This window comes from Eleutherodactylus coqui, chromosome 2, assembly GCF_035609145.1.
Source record: "Eleutherodactylus coqui strain aEleCoq1 chromosome 2, aEleCoq1.hap1, whole genome shotgun sequence".
Classification (NCBI taxonomy): Eukaryota; Metazoa; Chordata; class Amphibia; order Anura; family Eleutherodactylidae; genus Eleutherodactylus; species Eleutherodactylus coqui.
In genome coordinates this window covers 49,947,165-49,969,620 of record NC_089838.1, presented here as the reverse complement: position 1 = coordinate 49,969,620, position 22,456 = coordinate 49,947,165, and the positions used below count along the sequence as shown (strand labels likewise).

Genomic DNA, 22,456 nt, shown 5'->3' with positions numbered 1-22,456 from the left:
AAATTTCATTTTTGGTAGAAGGGTCCTTTATGTAGCTGATTACAGGTTGCCCAATGATCAGCTCTCAATGGGTGAGGGAAGCAAATGTTCAATTTCACTGCAGTGCCACCACAAGAGAAATAAAGTTTACACCTAGTGCCTATAGAAATCAACAGGCTGCATGTAAAATGCATGGATGTGCCGGGGCCTCCAGAGCAATAGATGCTCCCTGCAGCCACAATTTGTTCTGTCTAATAGATATGGGTTCTAAACTTGGGTCCCAGTTGAAAAAGCTGGGGTGTCATTAAGTAGAGGATTCGTCACCTTAGCGTGGTCTTCTTGTTTGCTGTAGATTGCGGAGAGCAACCGGAAACATTCAATGCAGTTAGGAACTTCATCTGCTATGAGGCGAGTAAGAGCCTCGGCCTCTTGTGTCAGTCCCATCACAGCCTGGACTTGTGCCTGCAGGAATCAGGAGAAAACAGAGTCACCCCCATACCCGACGACTGTGCAGAACATCTGGAGTGAGACTTTTTCCTCTCCTCCCGCGACTGGGTCACTTTCTACTCACTTTCAGGAAGTGTGATCATATGCCATCTGACCATGTGACCGCTACTACTATTAGCTGCTGATGTCACATGCTCAGACACATGTGACCGACTGCTGGGAGGGGAGTTGAGATTGGGAAGTAAAAAAAGGGGAGTATGGTATTTTTTTTATTTTACTGCATTCAGGCACTTTAGAACCTGCCCAGCAAAGGGGCCAATTACTGTGGGGCTACAGCAGCAGCTAACTACTGTGGAGGCTGCAAAAAGGGTCTAATTATTGTGGGGGCCATAGAGAGGGGCTTATTACTTTGGGGGCCACAAAGAGGGGCTTATTACTTTGAGGGCCACAAAGAGGGGCTTATTACTTTGAGGGCCACAAAGAGGGGCTTATTACTCTGGGGGCCACAAAGAGGGGCTTATTATTGTGGGGGCCACAAAGAGGGGCTTATTACTATGGGGGCCACAAAGAGGGACTTATTACTGTGGTGGCCACAAAAAGGGGCTTATTACTGTGAAAGCAAGGAAACGGGGCTTATTACTGTTGAGGGCCATGAAAAGGGGCTTATTACTGTGGGGACCAAACAAAAAAGGATAGTTACTGTGGGAAGCTGAGGGCGAAACGTGCGCATTGGGGCGCAGTGATTTCCAGACCCTCGGTTAGTAACACTTTATTATATGCATGACATTGAGCTTGGTTGCACCTATTGTAGGTTAATATGAGCATGATTTTCTTTGGGAGCTTCTTATATGTGTGACCTTGGAGATGTATTTCCCATGTGTTGATGCTACATTTCCTTCATGTTCTGCTTTTTAACTGTTTTGATCATATATGTAATTCTCAATAAATATTTTTTTATAAATAATAATCTCTGCAGTCCTGTCGTGGACACTTATTTTGGGGTATTCTTTCTGGTTACAAAAGTTTTGCAATCCCCAGTTGGTTCTGCCATTCAAGCTTCCGCCAATTCTACAGAAGAGAATGACTACAGGAGCCTCTGCTCACCAGTGACAGGCGCATCTGGACGCTGTGCGGGTGCAGCACCGCCGCCTCCTTGTACAGATGCAAGGCTTCATCGTATTGTCCTGTGTTATAATACAACGCTCCAAGGGGGGAGATCACATCAATATCTCGGGATATCTGCAGAGCCCTGGTAGTCAGAAATGACAGAGAAAATCATGGGGTGAAGTGTCAGCTCTTCAGGACAGAAACATATCGCACAGCATTCTTAACCCCTAAAGGACTAAGCAGCATAAATTCATGGCCCTTATTCCTGTACTTTAATCCCGGTCGATGGTAAAAATACGACACAGGATAAAAGTTCCTGCAATGTAGCAGGAGGAGGTGGGGTCCTCGGATATCAGTGACAGCTGAGGACCCAGAGGAGAAAGCAGAAGCACTCAATGAGTGCTATGTAGTAAAGCAAGAAAGCGGATGTGTAACTTCCGTTATGCAACCCGGCAATCACGTGACCGCCGTGTGCCCACTGCCACAGCAGAGCTGCAGGGTCCTAGCAGACCAAGATCAGCTCTGCCAGTGACTACTGTCACTACAGGGGGATGTTTTCTCTTCTAACTGGGGCTCCTATGGATGCCCAAATTACAGTGGAAAAGTGTGAAATTTTAAAAAAGAAATAACAATGTGAATGATCCCCAGAGGTCTTATATGACATCATGGGGGACAGAGGTGTTAAAAAGATCGTTACAAAAAAATTACAGAATAAGTTATATATATATATATATGAAAATGACCCATATCACTGACACCAACCTAAACAGTTGCCACATGCACCCTGTGATCTGAAACTATACAAATTATATGTCAAGACAACTGAGGAATCCATTCCTGTACTTTATTTTAGAGTAAATAAACTAATTTAAAAAATAAACAACTATAAATAAAAAAAATATTATTGATAGCTTTCCCCCTAATAAAACGGAAAAAAAAGTTAATTCAATGTAAATATGTATTAAAAAATAACCCTATATGTCATGAAAAAAAATGCTGCAAAAATCATTTTGATAGTAGAAAGAAAACAAAATAGGGCAGTAATACCATCACATGGGTAAAATCCCTAAAACGTGTCTGGTGCTTTAGGAAAAAACACCCTAGTACTTAAGGGGTTAAAGGAAAGCTGCAGGAAAAAAATCAGTTAAATGAAGTCCTGCCTGCTGGCAGCCACCACTAGGGCATGCTCAATGCATACTGTGCTACTACTGAGGTCAATGTATAACCTATATTAATCTGTATGCACCAAGATCCTACTAGTGGCGGCTGTATAAATATTTATATGGGGCACTCCCTCTAATAGTGACTGTATAAATCTGTATGTAGTGAGCTCCCTCTAGTGGTGGTTGTAAAGATATGTATGTAATTAGCTTGCTCTAATGGTGGCTTCCTCTAGTAATGGCTGTATAAATATTTATGTACTGTAGTAAGCTTCCACTAGTGGTGGCTATGTGCAACTGTGTGTAGCCACCTTCCCGTGGCTACACACAGCATTTACAAATCTATACGTAGCGAATTCCCTCTAGCAGTGACTGTATACATATGTAAGTGGTGAGCTCTCCTTAAAGGGGTTGTCTCGAGGAAGCAGTGAATTTTTTTTTTTGCCCAGTCCCCCTAATTAAGCATACATTACTAAGCCCCCCTGTATATGACTTTTCTAGCTGGTTTGTACTTACAGTTCCAGCGTTTCAGCAACTTATAAAAGTTTCCCCAAGATGGCCGCCGGCTCTTTTCCCATCGCTTGCTGTAGCCCGACGTGCGCACTCCCGAGACGCTACCAGCTGTGTCTCCCTGACAACCAGACGCCCCGCAGCCGCCGACCGGACCCCTGGATTGAACGCGGCCGACCACGGCACACAGTCACCCACCGCCAGGCAGCAGGTAACCGGCGCTAGACCCCTGACAACAGACGAAGGCCCCCCCGGCCCAGCGGCAGCCCCCCCGGCCCAGCGACAGCCCCCCCCCGACACAGCGACAGCCCCCCCCGGCACAGCGGCAGCCCCCCCCCGGCACAGCAACAGCCCCCCCCCCTTCCCGGCACAGCGACAGCCCCTCCCCTGGCACAGCGGCAGCTTCCCCCCCCCCGGCACAGCGGCAGCCCCCCGGCCCATCACTTACCTGGGCGGCAGGACGGCAGGACGGCGGGACAGCTGGGCGGCTTCTCGGGACAGCTGGGCGGCTTCTCGGGACAGCTGGGCGGCTCTGCACCTTCCTCTAACAGAGGATGGTACAGAATGGCCACTCCAGCGCGCTCCCGAGCAGTGACAGCTCGTCTGCGCATGCGCAGAAGAGCTGTAGCGGCGAGCACACTGAAGCGGCTCGTGCTGAGAGGAGAAGACCGGACTGCGCAAGCGCGTCTAAAAAAGCAAGCTGCCAGCGAATTTAGACTGAACCATGGAGACGAGGACGCTAGCAACGGAGCAGGTAAGTGGAATAACTTCTGTATGGCTCATATTTAATGCACGATGTACATTACAAAGTGCATTAATATGGCCATACAGAAGTGTATAACCCCACTTGATTTCGCGAGACAACCCCTTTAATGGTGGCTGTATAAATCTGTATGTTATGAGCTCCCTCTAGTGGTGGCTATATAAATATTGTATTTAGTGAGCTGCCTGTAGCAGTGGCTTTATAAAGCTGTATGTAGTGAACTCACTCTAATGGTGCCTGTAAAACACTGTATGTATTGAGCACTCTCTAGTGGTGGCTGTATAAATAAGTATGTAGTTAGCTTCCACTTATGGTTGCTGTATAAATCTGTATGTAGTGAACTCTCTCTACGGTAATAGTGGCTATATAAATATTGTATGTTGTGAGGTCCCCCTAGTGGTGGCTTCAGGCAGCACTTTCTCTTATAACACTGTCTATTCAGGGGAATTAGAGCTTTGTATCAGGATAATGAAGCTTTGCCCCCTATGATTGGAGAGACATCTTCTTTATAACAGAACCCCCACTCCCATGTCCATAAACATCACCCTCTGCCTTGCTCTTACTTTTTGTACCATGTCTCTGCCTCTGAATTTTGGTTAAGGGAACGATAGAGGCGACCAAGGTTGAGCATAGCTACGTGATGATTGGGACGTAACTGCAGTGCAAGAAGGTAATGAGAGACGGCTTTCTGCGGAGATCCTAGAAGATAATGAATCCAAGAATGTAAGCTCTGTAAATCAGAAATAATTAGATGGTCTTATACTCTAGTCACAACCAAAGCTGCATCTACAATTCTGCTGACCGTAAACTGGACAGGACTATGCTGAAAGACACACCCTTAAAGGGGTTGTCCCGCTGCCCAAACTAATTTTTTTTATCCCATAAATGCCCTGTAGAGGAGAAGCATCACACACAACAGCCTTTCCCATAAAAAAAAGATATTTTCTTCACCTTTTTATTCCTTTTCTTCCCCTTATAAAGCTTGCCTGAAGAACTTTTTAAAGATGGCGCCGCTGGGTAGTTCCCATCATGCACTGCTGCCTCTCTCCTCAGCGTGCGTGCTCCCGATGATGCCGGTCACATGACTGGAGGACCGGCGTCATGCACGCTTCACTGCTTTGAATGGAGCCGGCAGCCGGCGGCTCTATTCAAAGCAATAGCAGAGCAGTGCGATCTCCTGCTTACTGCTGTGACAGCTGTTAGCAGGAGATTCCTTCATCCCCCCGACATGTCCCCTCATCACTGGACACTGTGACAACAGTGTCCAGTGATGATGGGACATGCCGGGGGGATGAAGGAATCTCCTGCTAACAGCTGTCACAGCAGTAGCAGGAGATCCTGATCTGTAGCAGCACTTTCAATAAGCAGAGGATCGCGATTCTCTGCTTATTGAAAGTGAAAGTAGCACCACAGTGCCCTCCACAGTACACCCCCTCGGTGCCCCCACCACCCACATGCCACTCCACAGTGCACCCCCCCACAATGCCCCCACCACAGTTCCCCCCTCCAGTGTCACCGACCACAATGCCCTCCCCCCCACAGTTCCCCACCCCAAAGTGCACTCTTGCATCCAGCTCTGCCAGAAGTCTATGTGACCGCACACCCGCCCCCACCTGAAGTCTATGTGACCGCACACCCGCCCCCACCAGAAGTCTATGTGACCGCACACCCGCCCCCGCCAGAAGTCTATGTGACCGCACACTCGCCCCCGCCAGAAGTCTATGTGACCGCACACTCGCCCCCGCCAGAAGTCTATGTGACCGCACACCCGCCCCCGCCAGAAGTCTATGTGACCGCACACCCACCCCGCCAGAAGTCTATGTGACCGCACACCCGCCCCCGCCAGAAGTCTATGTGACCGCACACCCGCCCTCGCCAGAAGTCTATGTGACCGCACACCCACCCCCGCCAGAAGTCTATGTGACCGCACACCCACCCCACAAGAAGTCTATGTGACCGCACACCCACCCACAAGAAGTCTATGTGACCGCACACCCACCCCACAAGAAGTCTATGTGACCGCACACCCACCCCACAAGAAGTCTATGTGACCGCACACCCACCCCACAAGAAGTCTATGTGACCGCACACCCACCCCACAAGAAGTCTATGTGACCGCAAACCCACCCCACAAGAAGTCTATCCCCCCCCCCCGCAAAGTGACAGCCCGCGCCCGACTCCTGCACCCCCCCACCCCGCAAAGTGACAGCCCACGCCCGATTACCGCACAACCCTTCCCCCCGCTAACTGACAGCCCGAACCCGACTCCCGCAACCCCCCCTCCGCAAGGTGACAGCCCGCGTCCGATTAGCCCCCCGCCGCGCAAAGTGACAGCCCGAGCTGACTCCTGACCAACCCCCCCCAGCCACAAGTGAGAGGCCGCCCCCTCCCACAGACCAACCACACCCCCTTCTCATTGACTTACCCAGCACAGAAGGAAGGTCCGCCAGGGGAAGCTACTCCTCTTCTGTCTGCCGGAGCCAGGGGAAGCCAGGAGAAGACTGCGCATGCGCCTGCATCAGGCGCGTTCACAGGGACCTGAGCAGCCAGAAGATCTACAGCGCCTGCGCGACTGATAGGAGAAGACCGACTAATGGGAGAAGAGCCAAGGAATGGTCGAAGCCAAGGCAACGGACAGGTAAATATAGGGGGGGGCACCGGATCAGGTAAGTATATATCTTCTGTATGGCGTATTTACAAAGCACACATTATATTACAAAGTGCTTTGTAATAACCATACAGAAGTATATAGATGCATTTGTCACGGCGGGACAACCCCTTTAAATGCTCAGCTGAGCAGCTCCCATAATTCAGTGCACCAAGATATGCAATGTCTTCGCCATGATCCTGAGTCACATCATACCTTATACTCCAATCACATTAAGAACTGCATTCAAAGTTCTTCATGCAGCTAGCTGGAATCCACTAGGTCATAGATGAAACAGCAATACATATATAATAAATTAATAAAACTCTCACCCACATCTACCAGAAACACCCCATAATTGTTCTGCAGGTCAGAGCTCTCGGGGCAGTTCTTCACGCCAGTCAGGTAAACTTCCTCAGCTTCTTGATGTCTCTTCTGGGGAGAGAATAAGAAATGAATATAACCTGGGTATTTTCTGATTTCCCATCATTCTGTGTTCTGAGGGGCGAAGCATGACATAGACTCTATCTTTGCTGTTCCTTGAATCATGTCCCGCCCCCTCAGACTATGCACCAGTGTACCAGTCTTGGGTGGAGAGTTCCTTAAACCCCTAAGTGATGCCACCTATTTTGGACCTCCGGACGTGACAATTTTTAGGGATTTTCACCTCCATTTTTCAAGAGCCATAACTTTTTTATTTGTACATGTATGGAGTTCTGTGAGGGCTTATTTTTTGCGTGGCGAGCTGTACTATTGCTATCATGGGTTACATATGAATTTTAGGGATTACTTTTATCATGTTCTTTGGTAGACGAAATGAACAATAAAAGCACTTTGGTTCAGTTTCTTTGCTTTTTTCTTGTAGAGTTTGCCATGCGGGATAAAAAGAGTTCAATTTTTTTGTGCAAGTCACTACAGATTTTTTTTAATATAAAGTTAAAGTGCGTGAAAAAAGTTTTTTTTTTGCATTTTTTTTACATGTTCTTTTTGACAGATCTTTTTTTTTTTTGGTGCGTTTCTATAAGGGACTTGAATGTATAATCTCAAGATCGCTCAGATAACACACCACAGTACATTTGTACTGCATTGTATTATCAACTATTCCTGCTTATGGCAAGCCATGGCAGACTCGGATAACACTGACTGGCGTCCAGTTGCCATCGTCCCTCCATGATTTCATTGCGAAGGGCCGATGATGTCTGTTAAACATCATACATGCTATAATCAAGGGGTTAACAGTGGGGATCTGTGTTCTCACCTATTCCCATTGTTATAGTGGGAGGCTGGCTGTCAGTCACAGCTGGCTCCCACTTTGGATGGCATGGGCTGAACTCTGAGCCTGCGCCACCCATATAATGTAAATATATGTCATTCCTGATTAATCCTATCCTACCTAAGATGTATATATCTGCCCTGGGGTGGGAAGGAGATAAAAGGACAAATGAGTGGTTTGAAGAAAACAGCAGAACCACCTTTACATTTACTCGGGGGTGGAGTTTGCCTGTGGTCAACATCCAGGGAGATCTCATTCCCCAGATGTCACAAAGTACTGCAATGTGATTGGAGTTTGAAGACTTTCAACAATGAATGAATGAGAGGGGCAACAGAAAAACAGACAATAGATGTTACTGCAGGCTGGAAGGGGTTACTGAGATGGGGTTACGACTCTTATATGAGGAACGTAGCAATTGCCCCATGTGGGGGGACGGGGTTCCGTCGTCTGAGTCAATATTGTAAATTAATAGGTTGTACTTTTCTAGCAGATTTACGCATTCTAGGCTACAGACACATCTGGTAGTAAATACATAGTAAGGGCTGCTCCTCTGCTCTGCAGGGGCGGGTACACAGAAAGCAGGAAATGCTGCCTCCCTGGTAATAATGCAGTGTAGCAAAGAAAAACCCTGCAAAATTATGATAACACTGAATGTATGCTTTAACCTGTTTAATAAAGACAAAGTTTAAAAAAAATAATGCAGTGTAGATTATGGAGTCTGGTAAATTCCTTGCTACAAAAGCAGGAGACTTGAAAGACTTGATCCACAACCAATTTTCATAGAGGTTAATGACCTCGTAAAAACAAGTGTTTCCCAGATGGTTCTGTTCCTCTGCTCCACAAAGGAAGGCCAGTAACACAATGACATCAGTCAGGAGGAGGAGGAGTCAGCACAATGTTTTATCAACAAACCTGAAGTTAGAGATGAAGAAGTTACAGTCTCACCTGATCGGCCAGCAATGACCCCAGACTGGAATATGCATCAGCAAAGTATGGGCCATGAAGAAGAGACTCCCTTAGAACAACCTCAGCTTCTTTATTCCTACCCTGAGTCCTGCAGAAGACATGTATAAGTAGCACTACTGAGACTGTGATGACAACATATGAATATTACAGGCCAGAAGCCTGAGGCTGCACTACTGATGACAATGTATCCTCTTACACACTCGAAGCCTGAGGCTGTATTACTGAGAGATTCTGATAACAACACATTCCTTTAGAACCCAAAGCCTGGAGCTGTACTACTATGAGCTTCTGATGACCACATACCATTTACAGGCTCAAGACCTCTGGCTGCACTACTGAAGGAATCTAATGACAATAAATTCCATTACCAGCTTAAAGTTGTACCAAAATTAACTTTTAATCATCTATCCACAGGATCGGTGGGGGTCTCACCACTGAGTCCCTCACCAATCCTGAGAACAGGGGTGTTGTGATCCCCTTCTTGTTCTTCTCAATGCACCCCGCCGCAGTGAAGAGGAGGGTCTGAGAGCTTGTACTCATCCGCCCTATTGAAATAAATGAAGCAGGGCATCACATGTGCAACCGCCACTCCATTCAATCTCCTGCTTACTGCAGGTGGATGCAGTGACAGAAAAGGGTGATATGGAGCTCCCTTCTTGGGATCAGTTGGAGTCTTAGGAGTGTATATAAGTGATAGAAGTTAATCTTGGTACAGCCCCTTTAAAGCCTGAGGCTGCACTATTGAGAGATTTTGATGACAACATATTCTTTAAAATGTATTCACATAAGCTATTTAAAATTTGCGCCTTATAAGATGACCTGTGTTACATTTGTTATTCAGGGGTTAATACAGCTTAGTCCGAAGCACACAGAAGCAGCGCGTCCTCAAGCGTTTCCTGGAGACCATATTTAGTCGTTGTATCCCCTTTTCTTGCTCTTATCAAATGTAGATAATGTATGCACATGTCACATCATGTATTCCTTCATCAGCACTATACTTTCAGAATAATTTGCTACCTTTAAGGCTTTTGTACTATAACTAAAGCTAACACTGGGCTGGGCTCCTCAGAAAGAGCACAGTGGTGACTTCACACAGTTGATGTCTCTTGCTCTTTCTCCGATGATCATCATTAATTTATTTGGACACATGAGAACTCGGATCCTGTTAGCCTTATTGTTGATTCTAAATTTAAAGGCATACTCCAACAAATAATATGCTTTATTTCCATATGATTTCAGACCAATTTATTTAGTCTATAAATTTGACATAAAAATTGTTAATTTGAATAAATCCTTATAAGCCCAAAGTCTGCGGCTATACTACTAGGCAACACAAACAAAGAAGGTGTGGGGGTTGCAGGAACACCTGCATCTTCAAGCATGAGGGGGATCAACAGATTTCTCTGCCTCACATGATGACCCCAGTACTAGTTGAGGCCTCTTGTTTCAGACTTTACATCGGGGCCTGGGATCTTTTCGTTACCTATTCTGATAACAACAGGCTCCTTCTTGCCTTTCCCCCAATAGAGCATTTGTATTGGGCATGCCTACCCCAGCGTAGAGAAGGCTATGAAGTGCCCACTTACCTCAGCAGGTTGCCCAGATTGAACAGTGCCCGGCTGTGCTGCGGGCTGATATCCAGCGCCTTTCTGTAATATTCCTCAGCCGCTGTAAGGTTGAAGGTCAAGGTGCCAAGGTTGTTCAGAGCGCTGGAGTGCTGTGGATACAACCTATAGAGGAGAACAGAACAGACGCAAACGCTCAAAATTATATCTATTAATACTCCAGTCACATCCGGAGCTGCATTCAAAATCCTACTGGCTTTCTGCCAGCTCTCTTAGCACAAGGAAGTAGTTCACTAACCATGCAGCATGGGTTACTGTCTCTGCTCCCTCCTCTTTTTAGGGTGTGGACACTGCTGGCTGAATACCTGCACTGGGTATGCTCAGAAGTGGTGCATTATGGGAGATGTAGTGTTTATACAATGTATTATACAGTCATTTGTTATACAGAAAAAAAAAGTTCCCTATAATTCACAGCACTAGAGTACAGAGCAGTGTAGAACCTAATCCATGTGGCGAAGTATGAAATGGCAACACCCCTCTCCACCCAACGCAAAAAAACACCCACCCATTTCACAAACATTTAAAGAGTCAATACACAAGATACCCAACACATATCTGAACCATTGGGAGTTATCTGAAGTAACTGAGTACTACTGACCCCAGTAGTGGCCCCAATGGAGACCTGAGATTGGAGCTGCAGGAAGATCATTTGCATATTCCCTGTGCATTCTGGGAAGAGCAAAGAATCACTGTAAGCGAGAAGATTGCGGGGATTAGCTGAGTCTAGCTGCTCGGAGGACATCGTCAGACCAGAGATTAGAGCTGCAGGAAGATCATTTGCATATTCCCTGTGCATTCTGGGAAGAGCAAAGACTCACTGTAAATGGGAAGATTGCAGGGATTAGCCAGGTCTAGCTGCTCAGAGGACATCGCCAGACCGTGCGCCATTACTTCTACACTTAGTAGTATCTTACAGGTTATATATTTCACTACAATTCTTGACTTTTAGAAGTGACATCAACTACATCATGGAAAAGGAGAGGAGCCATTTGGTAAACTGCAACGTATGCTACGTTTACAGACCGACCAGAGGAAAAGCCAAACTTCACCAGCCAGAAATGTAAGCTTGTGTCTCTATTGGAGGAAAAGGTGCAAAGTCTTCAGGAGAGAATAGCTGCATTGTAACTTATTAAGGAAGGTGATGATTTCCTTGACAGAGTAGAAGCAAGTCTTCAAAATGTTGAAGGAAAAGAAATGTCCAGTGTACCTGCAGAAGCAGGAGGATCAGGAGTCAGCCAGCACCCATACAGCTTGGGAACCAGTACCAGGTTCTCATGCAGGGGGGGCGGGTACTGGTTTCTGAGCAGAAGGAAAAAGAGGTACAATAAGAAATTATTCTACCTACAAAAAGAAGTGCAGTTGTGAAAAAGAAAAGGAAAGTGGTGGTTGTGGGGACTCCATATTGAGAGGTACAGAGGCCGCTGTCTGCAGACCTGACACCTCACGAGAGGTGTGCTGTCTTCCACGTGCACAAATCAAAGATGTGTCTGATAGGCTGTCAAGGCTCTTCAGTCATACAGAACACCACCAATTCCTACTAATACATGTAAGGACAAATGATACTGCAAAAAAGGACCTTGCAACTATCTGCAGAGACTTTGAAGACCTCGGAAAGAAGGTGAAGGAACTAAGAGCACAGGTGGTCTTCTCATCCATCCTCCCAGTGGATGGCCATGGAATAAGAAGATGGAACAGGATTCTAGAGGTGAACAACTGGCTACATCGATGGTGCAGTCAGCAAAGATTTGGATTTCTAGACCATGGAGTGAATTACCCGTATGGTGGACTGCTTGCTAGAGATGGGTTTCACCTTACAAAAACAGGTAAGCATATATTTGGTGGGCGCCTTGCTTCACTCATTAGGAGAGCTTTAATTTAGAACAATATGGGAAGGGAAGTAAAAGGCCAGGTAACAATATACATTTGAGAACCTCGCTATTAGAAATGGAAAGAAAGAACACAGACAAAAAATTCTGAAGGAAAGTAGAGGAGCAAGAGACACCGATCACAAATAGAGATGAGCGAGCACCAAAATGCTCGGGTGCTCGTTACTCAGGACGAAATTTTCGCAATGCTCGAGGGTTCGTTTCGAGTAACGAACCCCATTGAAGTCAATGGGCGACCCGAGCATTTTTGTATTTCGCCGATGCTCGCTAAGGTTTTCATGTGTGAAAATCTGGGCAATTCTACAAAGTGATGGGAACGACACAGCAACGGATAGGGCAGGCGAGGGGCTACATGGTGGGCTGCATCTCAAATTCCCAGGTCCCACTATTAAGCCACAATAGCGGCAAGAGTGCCCCCCCCGCACTGTCAGCGTAAAGATCGTTCTCCTCTGCCATAGCTGTAACAGCTGTGGCAGAGAAGAACGATGTTAGCCCATTGAATTCAATGGAGCCAGCAATACAGCAGGTTCCACTGAAAGCAATGGGCTGCCGGCGATCGCAGGATGAATTGTCGGGAAGGGGTTAAATATATAACCCCTTCCCTGCAATTCATCCAGAAATGTTACAATAAAAATATATACCGGCGTATAAGGCGACGGGGCGTATAAGACGACCCCCTACCTGTCACCTTATACGCCGGCAATACAGTGGAGCAAAGAATAAAAATCATTACTTACTTCTTCTGACGTTCTGCAGCGCTCCTGCAGGCTGTCGCTCCCTCCTGGTTCCCGGCAGACCATTGCTTTCTGGACGCAGCGCTTGAAATCCCCGCCTCCAGAAACACAGCCAATCACAGCCATTCAATGACATCATTGTCATTGGCTGTGATTGGCTGAAGGCACGTGTGTTTCTGGAGGCGGGGATTTAAAGCCCTCCGTAGAGAAATCAATGCTCTGCCGGGAACCAGGAGGGAGCAACAGCCTGCAGGAGCACCGCATAACACCAGGAGGGAGTGACAGCCTGCAGGAGCGCCGCAGAACGTCAGAAGAAGTAAGTAATGATTTTTATTCTTTGCTCCACTGTATTGCCGGCGTATAAGGTGACAGTTGGGGGGGTCGTCTTATACGCCCCGTCGCCTTTTACGCCGGTATATATTTTTATTGTAACACATTTCTGGATGAATTGCAGGGAAGGGGTTATATATTTAACCCCTTCCCGACAATTCATCCTGCAATCGCCGGCAGCCCATTGCTTTCAGTGGAACCTGCTGTATTGCTGGTTCCATTGAATTCAATGGGCAAACATCGTTCTTCTCTGCCACAGCTGTTACAGCTGTGGCAGAGAAGAAGGATTTGTCTTCTATATGTTCTCAATGGGGTCGGCGCTGCTGCCGCCGGCCCCATTGAGCGCATATTGAGAAGATTTATGGCCTTAAGAAGGACCGTTGGGGTTCTTGAAACCTAAAATACTCCTAACACTCTCCCTATAGCAGCTCCAACACGATAGCACTTTCCCTGAACTAATGTCAGAATGCATCTGAGGCGAGCCGCGGGAGGGGCAGATTTCAATACTCGGGTGACACCTAATCTCGCCAGCCACTCACTGCAGGGGGGTGGTATAGGGCTTGAACGTTGCAGGGGGAAGTTGTAATGCCTTCCCTGTCTTTCAATTGGCCAGAAAAGCGCGCTAACGTCTCAGAGATGAAAGTGAAAGTAACCCGAACATCGCGTGGTACTCGTTACGAGTAACGAGCATCCCGAACACCCTAATATTCGCCCGAGCATCAAGCTCGGACGAGTACGTTCGCTCATCTCTAATCACAAACTAACATGTTTTTACACAAATGGGAAACAAACAAGGAGAATTGGAGCTCCTAACACAGGAAGAGAAATATGACGTCATAGGCATCACGGAAACTTGGTGGAATGATACACATGATTGGAATACATGGCTCGAAGGATATAACTTATTTATAAGAAATAGACCTACAAAAAGAGGAGGAGGTATTGTGTTGTATGTTAGCCTCACCCCTATTGTTTCCATCAACTGATTACTATATGTAACCGTGGTTCTGAAATTTTTGTCTTTCTGTATTCCCCCTGTCTTTGTAAGCGCTGCGGAATATGTTGTCACTATACAAATAAAGATTATTATTATTAGGAGAACATTCATCTCTATCGAGATTCAAGCTTCAGAGCATCATAGTAGGCATTCACTATAGGCCACCTGGACAAGCAGGAGATATTGATGAACTCTTTCTACATCAGATGGCCAAGCTCTCAAAAAAGCATGACATAGTGATCATAGGAGATTGTAACTATCCAGACATTTGTTGGGAATCTCTCTCCGGTAAAAGTAATGGATACAACAAATTCTTATTCGCTCTTGCTGACAACTTTATCTTCCAAAAGGTTGAAGAGAAAACAAGAGGATCTGCTATCTTGACCTAATTCTTACATACAGGGAGGAAATGCTTGAGGAAGTAAGGGTGGCTGGGACCTTAGAAGGGAGTGATTATGCTATCCTTGAATTCTGGATAAAAGGGGAGGAAGACCTAGAAAAACTCAGACCTCAAGGTTGGATTTCAGAAAGGCAGATTTTAATGAACTCAGAAAGGCTGAAAGCAATATGAAAAGATTTGGGGGTATGTCAAAAGCAAAAGAAAAGTCAAAGATGCTATTGGATGCTTACAAGATGAAAATGGTGAATTGGTTAAGAATGATGCTGGGAAAGCCAAACTTTTAAATTCCTATTTTGTATCTATTATCTCTCAGAAAGTAGATGGAACATCAACTGATCTTCCCTGTGCTTTTGGGGGAATAAAAGAACACTATCTATAAGCAGAGAGATGGTGAGGGAACACTTAGCTAACTTAAATGAATTCAAGTCTCAAGGTCGAGATGAATTACATCCTAGGATACTAAAGAAAGCAGCAGAGGTAATTGCTGAACCACTTGCCATAATCTTTGAAAATTCCTGGAGAACAGGAGAGGTCCCAGAAGAATGGAAAATGGCAAATGCTGTCCCTATCTTTAAGAAAGCGAAGAAGGTGGATCCAGGAAACTACAGGCCTGTGAGCCTGACTTCTATACCGGGAAAGATCTATGAACAAATTATTAAACAGCATGTATGCAAGTACTTGGATACAAATGGAGTAATTAACCAGAGCCAGCATGGGTTTGTGACAAACAAGTCATTTCAGACAAATCTAATTTCCTTCTATGACAGAATTACCGACTGGGTTGATCAGGGGAATGCAATGGATATAGTATATCTTGAATTTAGTAAAGCATTTGACAAAGTATCTCATACTATACTTATTGAAAAAATGACCAAATATGGGATTGACAAGGCAACTGTTAGGTAGATTCACAACTGGCTGAATGATCGTACTCAAATAGTGGTCATAAATGGCTGCACATCCAAGTGGAAGAATGTATCAAGTGGGGTACCACAAGGCTCTGTCCTAGGCCCAGTGTTGTTCAACATTTTTGTAAATGATCTGGAGGAGGAAATTGATGGGAAACTGATCAAATTTGCCGATGACACAAAGCTAGAAGAGAGGGAGAGGGAGAAGGAGAGGGAGGGGGAGGGGTAGGGAGAGGGAGGGGGAGGGGTAGGGAGAGGGAGGGGGAGGGGTAGGGAGAGGGAGGGGGAGGGGAGGGGTAGGGAGAGGGAGGGGGAGAGAGGCGGAGAGGGGGAGAGGGAGAGAGGGAGAGAGGGAGAGAGGGAGAGAGGGAGAGAGGGAGAGAGGGGGAGAGGGGGAGAGGGGGAGAGGGGGAGAGGGGGAGAGGGGGAGAGGGGGAGAGGGAGAGGGGGAGAGGGGGAGATAATGTTCCCCATAGTGGTCTCAGTAGTAATAATGTCCCCCATAGTGCCCCAGTTGTAAAAGTCCTCCCCCCATAGTGGCCCTCATAGCGGCCCCAAAAGTAATGGTGCTCCCCATAGTGGGCCCAATATTAATAGTGTCCCACCTAGTGTCCCCAGTAATAATATTGCCCCCAATAGTAGCCCAGTAGTAATAGTGTTCCCCTCGTGTCTAGATGGCCGCTGGGATGCTGCAGAACAGTGTTCCCCAAAGTGGCCCCGGTAGTAATTGTGCCCCCCCCCATCCCTTAGTGGCTCCAGTAGTAATAGTGACCCTCCACAGTGGTCCCAGTAGAATGTGTCCATCATAGTGGCTCTGAAGTAATGGTGTCCCCTATAGTAATAGTGTCCTCCATAGTGTCTCCAGTAAAAATATAGTCCCCCATAGCAACCCAGTAGTAAAGGTGTCCCCCATACTGACTCTATTAATAATACCCTGTTTCCCGGAAAATAAGATAGTGTCTTATATCAATTTTTGCTTCAAAAGATTTTGTAGTATTCCCAATAGTGGCCCAAATAGCAATAGTGTAATAGTGTTCCCCATAGTTGCTCCAGTAGTAATTGTGACCCCCTTAGTGGCTCCAGTAGTAATAGTGACCCCCCCCCAATAGCGGTCCCAGTAGTAATAGTGACCCCACAGTGATCCCCATAGTAATAGTGACCCCACAGTGGTCCCCATAGTAATAGTGAGGACCTTTTATTGGTCCTAGTAGTAATAGGGACCCCATTAGTGGTCCCAGTAGTAATAGTGACCCCATTAGTGGTCCCAGTAGTAATAGTGACCCTGTTAACGTCCTCAGTAGAAACAGTGACCCCCTATTAGTGGCCCCCTGTAGTAATAATGTCCCACATAGAAGCCGCAGTAGTAATAAGTCCTCTATAGTGGCTGAAGCAATAATAGTGTCCTCCATGGTGGTCGCAGTAGAAATAGTGTCCCCCATAGTAGCCTCAGTAGTAATAGTGTACCCCATAGTGGCCTCTGTAGTAATAATGTGCCATATAATGGCCCCAGTAGTAATAGTGGCCCCGTTAGCACCTCAGTAGCAATAGTGACCCCCGTTAGTGGCCCCTATAGATGCCCCAGTAGTAGTAGTATCCCCCATAGTGGCCCCAGTAGTAATGGTGAACCCCATAGTGGCTCCACTAGTAATAGTGTCCAGTAATAACAGTGACCCCAGCCAGACAGCAATCTGATAAGCATTTAACTCACTTAACTTGCTGCGTGGCCGGCTAACAGGTGGCAATTATTTTTATAGACCATTAATTTGGATAGTAAAAAAGAAAATACCAGCCAGGCAGCAACCTGCCAACTCCCTGAGGTCCTGCAGACAGCCAACTGAGGTCGCCTCATGGTAGGCGTGCCCCTGAGTGTGTCTGTCAACACAGTACTGACACACGCCAATCTTTTGGATGTAACTAGAGGATAAGACAAGTGGCTAACACAAAATAACCCAACATTTTATGCAGATTGGGTTGGGTCACTATTGTGCAGACATTCAAGGTGCCTTCAATGTTTATCTTGGGGAACCCTGTGTATCCTACGTAGAGAAATTAGATTGTAAGCTGTATGGATGAATCTCTACCGCAGTGATGATCAGCGGGCGGGTTTATACCTTAGGACGGTTTTGTAGTGGCTTATCGCCTCTTCCTTTCGATTTTGGTCTTTCAGAAAATTGGCGTAGTTGTAATGCACTTTGGCGTTGTGCGGCAGCGTCAGAACTCCAGATCTGTGGATGATACAAGGGACCAATGAGCAACGAATATGGAGAATACAGCACTGAAGTTTACTGCTCCAGTCTATACCTGAACAGCGACTCCCGGGAGCGCCAGCACTCAGTCTGCGACACGGACTTACAGGAGAAGAGGACGAGGAGGAGGAGGAAGCAGAGGGGAACCGCAGATGACCCTCGAGGGCCAACCCTAGAGGACAGTCTCTTCAGTCCATGGACACACAGAATACAGAAACCCATGCTGGACAGAGGGGAGAAGCACAGAATAGAATCACCTGAACAAAAGTATTTACAACCTATATAACGTATGGAGAGAAAACATAGAAAAGTATTGGTGCCCCTTACTCAACAAAAACATGGAGCAAATTCAAGCCAAAATTTTTATAGAAACTCCAGTGACTGAAGTTCATCAATGTTACCGCATTATTTTGTAAAAATGTCAGGAAATCTGTTTTCAAAAAAAGTTCACAGTTGTCTGCTTGCTGTCAGTGAACATTCTTGTTTACCTGGTTGAGACCCTGTCCATTCACTGACAGCAAGCACAGCTTTAATTATAGACACCTTTAATAGTAGAGTCTATCGTACCTGGGCATGTAGAGGACGCGTTCGGCCACCACAAAGCCAACCCTGAAGAACAGATTACTGGCCGGTATGAAGGGGAAGATCAAGAAGAGAAGACCGACCGTGACTTCTCGATGCCCTGCCCTCTGCAGAACACACAGAACATGGAGTCTAGACATATGATTACGTTATAGGACACATCGGTCATGTACGATATACAGAGCAGGGGGCAAATCTGGGGATAATATAGCCTTTATGTAACACCTCCATATAGAGGCCCAAAGGGACTACAAAAAGTGGTGTGGCTTATGCAGAGGTGGGGTTTAAGCAGAGGTGGGGACATGAGACGCCTGTCCTGGGTCTCCAGAGCATGTTCAGGGCCGCCTGGCCTGGCACCTAAGAATCTGGCCGCTGGGAGGGGTAAATTCATGATTGCACAAACACTTGCGCTGGCTGCAGTCTGAAGCGGTTTCTCCATTCAATCTTCTATAGCTGATCATCTTCACTCCTCGGCCCACCCAGCTCTCACACGCCTTATATTCCAAGCACTGGAGCTGAGTGTGGGGGGAAGTAAAGAATGTGCTTTCATGAACTGAACCCTTTCCAGGGGCCAGAGTATTAGGTGCAGGCCAGGTGGCCCTAAGTAGGCTCTACATACTATTTAGGGCACAAAAAGGGTTAGTATTTAGGACTACAGAGGGGCCACATCTAGGGCTACAGAGGTGGTCCTGTTAATAAATCGGGGCACCTAGAATGCCTTAGTAGTAAGTGGGGTCACACAGGCGATCATAGCACTAAGCGGAGTAAGTGCGGCCATATATGGGGTCTTATTACTAAGTGGACCCACAGAGGGTGTGACTATTGTTACGTGGGACCACAGCAGGGACATTATTACTACGGGAGGAGGGGCACTGAAAAGTTGATTATGGATTGCAGCAGAAGGATGGGGAGAGTGTGCAGAGGCAGGTTGTGGTTGTTAGAGGTTTCAATGGTGGTTTGGGTCCAGAGAAATGAAAACTAAATGTGGATGACTCCAAAAAGAGACAACATCACCTGTGATAACTGCAGGTAACTGCACTGCAATCACTTTCACTGTGTAGAATCAGTATTTGAGAACATTATTTGGTAACAGTATTATATAGAGGTATACTAGAGCTGAGCTGCTGTATCTAAGCCAACCACATAATAAAAGCTGTCTTATAGAATGTATATAATCTTTTGGAGGGTTGTGGTTCTGTATTCAACTTATGAGCTTGGTAGTGGTGCTGCATTTATGTTATGAGCTTGGTTCTAGTGCTGTATTTATGTTATGAGCTTAGTTCTGGTGCTGTATTTATGTTATGAGCTTGGTTCTAGTGCTGTATTTATGTTATGAGCTTGGTTCTAGTGCTGCATTTGTCTTATGACCTTGGTTCTACTGCTGTATTTCTCTTATGACCTTGGTTCTAGTGCTGTATTTCTCTTATGACCTTGGTTCTAGTGCTGCATTTATGTACTGTGCTTGGCTCTGGTACAGTATTTATGTACAGAAGTTGGTTTGCTGCTGTATTTATGTAATAAGCTTGGTTCTGGTGCTGCATTTATGTTATGAGCTTGGTTCTAGTGCTGCATTTATGTACTGAGGTTAGTCTTCATGTCAAATACATAAACAGGCCTTTGAGTGGAATGACATGGTGGGCTGGCTGCTCATGGCCAAACCATGGCCACCCACGGGGCTAATACAGAGGTGGGGATTATGCAGACTTGTATAAAAAGGGCTGGATCTAGGAATCTGGGGGCTTAAGCTGTCCCACACTTTGGGGCTCAGCTACCGAGATGTCATATCAAGTTATACATGTGGGTCAGGCAATTTCATAGTTTTTCAGGTTGCACCCAATTGTGGGACAGCTGGGTGGCGGTCACTTTGGCATGACTCAAATTTGTGGTTCTGGAAACTAGGAAAGCTGGGTAACAACCACTGGGGTGGCTGCCATATTGGTTGCGATAGAATTAGAAAAAAAAAAGTAATTGCTATAGAAATTCTTACAACGCAGCCGGGATGAGGAGGGTATGAAAACTTTTACAGCTATGGTTTTAAGCCAAAAATAACACGATTATTATGATGTGGCGACTTGAGGTCACGGTTATTAACACAAACACTAGCGGTGGTGTGAACGCCAATCAGATAAATTCCACGGAGGGTGTTGGAAAAAATGGAGTTTCCAGGCAGTTATTTAACAGCATGAAATCTGTTTCCTGCCGGGATGATAACAATCACGTTTGAGAAGAAAATTCAAGGAGGAAGACGCTTTCTTGGGGACCTACGAGTTATTCACTGGCAGCAGCCCCAGTGGTCAGGGTGTGGCGGTTATGAACTATACAGAGTAAGAGCATCTAAACTAGCGTTAAAGGGACAGTAACCCTAAAAATGAATAAGGGAATTGAGGAAAAGGCTGTTTGTGTTTTGCAGAGAAAATAAAATCACCTATAATATTTATTTCTACCAATAGGTGGCAACATATTATCAAGAACAGCACACCCTGTGGGCAGGGGTGGTACTACCGGACTCTGATGTGCTTTACAAATGTTTAATTACCTTGCTACCAGTCAAGCAGTGGCGGGAGAGAGAAAGGAGTACAACCACCAACAGGAGAGTAAATGCATTGCGGATGTCCCAGATGGAATGGACGAGGGGAATGCTGCCCACCTGCCAGTCGTAACACAGAGTGATAGGGCCGAGCAGCAACCAAGCATTGAAAGCGAGGAGGTAGGAGAAGGTCAGGAATCTGCAAGACAGGAGAAATACAAATCAGCAAGGAGGGAAAGAATGACAAAAGATAGACAGACAGGCAGAGATGAAATAGACAGGCAGACAGCTGAATATGAGACAGACAGACAGCTAGGTAGACAGACAAACACATGAGATAAATAGACAGACAGACAGATAGATAGATAGATAGATAGATAGATAGATAGATAGATAGATAGATAGATAGATAGATAGATAGATAGATAGATAGATAGATAGATAGATAGATATGAGATAGACAGACAGATAGATATGATGTAGATAGACATGAGATAGACAGACAGACAGAAGATATTGGGAGGATCAGGTTCTTCTCTTTTGTGACTGGTACTTTCAGCCTGTCAGTGGAATGTATCAGAGTCTTTAGAATATTCTGCGCTCCATTGTCCTCTGCTGTTTGTTCTCCCACACTGACATTACTGAATTACACTTCGCCATATTCCCTTACCAGAACCTGCAGGGACAGGATGTCTCTCACCCCACAGGGAGAAAACGCTGGACGCCGGCCACGTACCTGCTGAGGATGTAAGGAGAGAAGGAGGCTGGGTTGTCCTGCTCCGAGAACAATGGCATGGAGCCTCCCATGATATAGACACGGAAACCCAAGACCACAATCACCTGCAAGATACAAACACCTGATCAGAAGCAGAAAATGAGAGGAGTTCTCATCATCACTGTGTGTGACTACTACTCCTAACCATGGAGGGCAGGCAACTACGAGGAGCAACTGCAAGAATGCTATCTATAATGAGCAACTCCAGGCCAGTATTATAACTAGAACAAAGTATATTCCACTTACATGGCAGGAGATCAGCAGCGCCCTCTTCAGGAAAGGAGCCGTTACATCCCACATACTCCTGGGGTGAGTGGAGGATGAGGCCCTAAAGGTCAGAAACACAGGGAGATATCTATAAAAGTAACTCATATAAACCCTCACAACACAGGAAACGAGAAATCCTCCTACAGTGACGACAACCCCGTAAACAGATGCCCTCGAGTCATCGACTGTCACTTTCTGACCTCGATCTGTATCTAGGGGGCAACCAATATGGCTACCACCCCAGCTCCCATGGAAGCCTGTGTTCCTAGAGAGCGTAGAGAGGGAGCATAACTAGGCAGCTCTGCAGTTCAGGCCTCCAAGTGACCC

General features: G+C 46.2%; 1 protein-coding gene across 1 annotated transcript in view; it reads right to left on the bottom strand.

Moving 5' to 3' along the window:
* The window catches only part of TMTC1 (transmembrane O-mannosyltransferase targeting cadherins 1), a 41,668-nt gene that overhangs the window by 8,310 nt on the left and 10,902 nt on the right, over positions 1 to 22,456 (bottom strand). Inside the window, exons 6-17 of the mRNA XM_066590868.1 lie at positions 22,109 to 22,190; positions 21,824 to 21,927; positions 21,097 to 21,286; positions 18,546 to 18,667; positions 18,034 to 18,201; positions 17,844 to 17,957; positions 10,439 to 10,582; positions 8,832 to 8,940; positions 6,946 to 7,048; positions 4,530 to 4,665; positions 1,531 to 1,675; positions 304 to 441 (exon numbers count right to left, since the gene is read on the bottom strand). Of these exons, the coding sequence (XP_066446965.1) occupies positions 304 to 441; positions 1,531 to 1,675; positions 4,530 to 4,665; positions 6,946 to 7,048; positions 8,832 to 8,940; positions 10,439 to 10,582; positions 17,844 to 17,957; positions 18,034 to 18,201; positions 18,546 to 18,667; positions 21,097 to 21,286; positions 21,824 to 21,927; positions 22,109 to 22,190 (1,555 nt within the window). The remainder of the gene's footprint in view (positions 1 to 303; positions 442 to 1,530; positions 1,676 to 4,529; positions 4,666 to 6,945; positions 7,049 to 8,831; positions 8,941 to 10,438; positions 10,583 to 17,843; positions 17,958 to 18,033; positions 18,202 to 18,545; positions 18,668 to 21,096; positions 21,287 to 21,823; positions 21,928 to 22,108; positions 22,191 to 22,456) is intronic.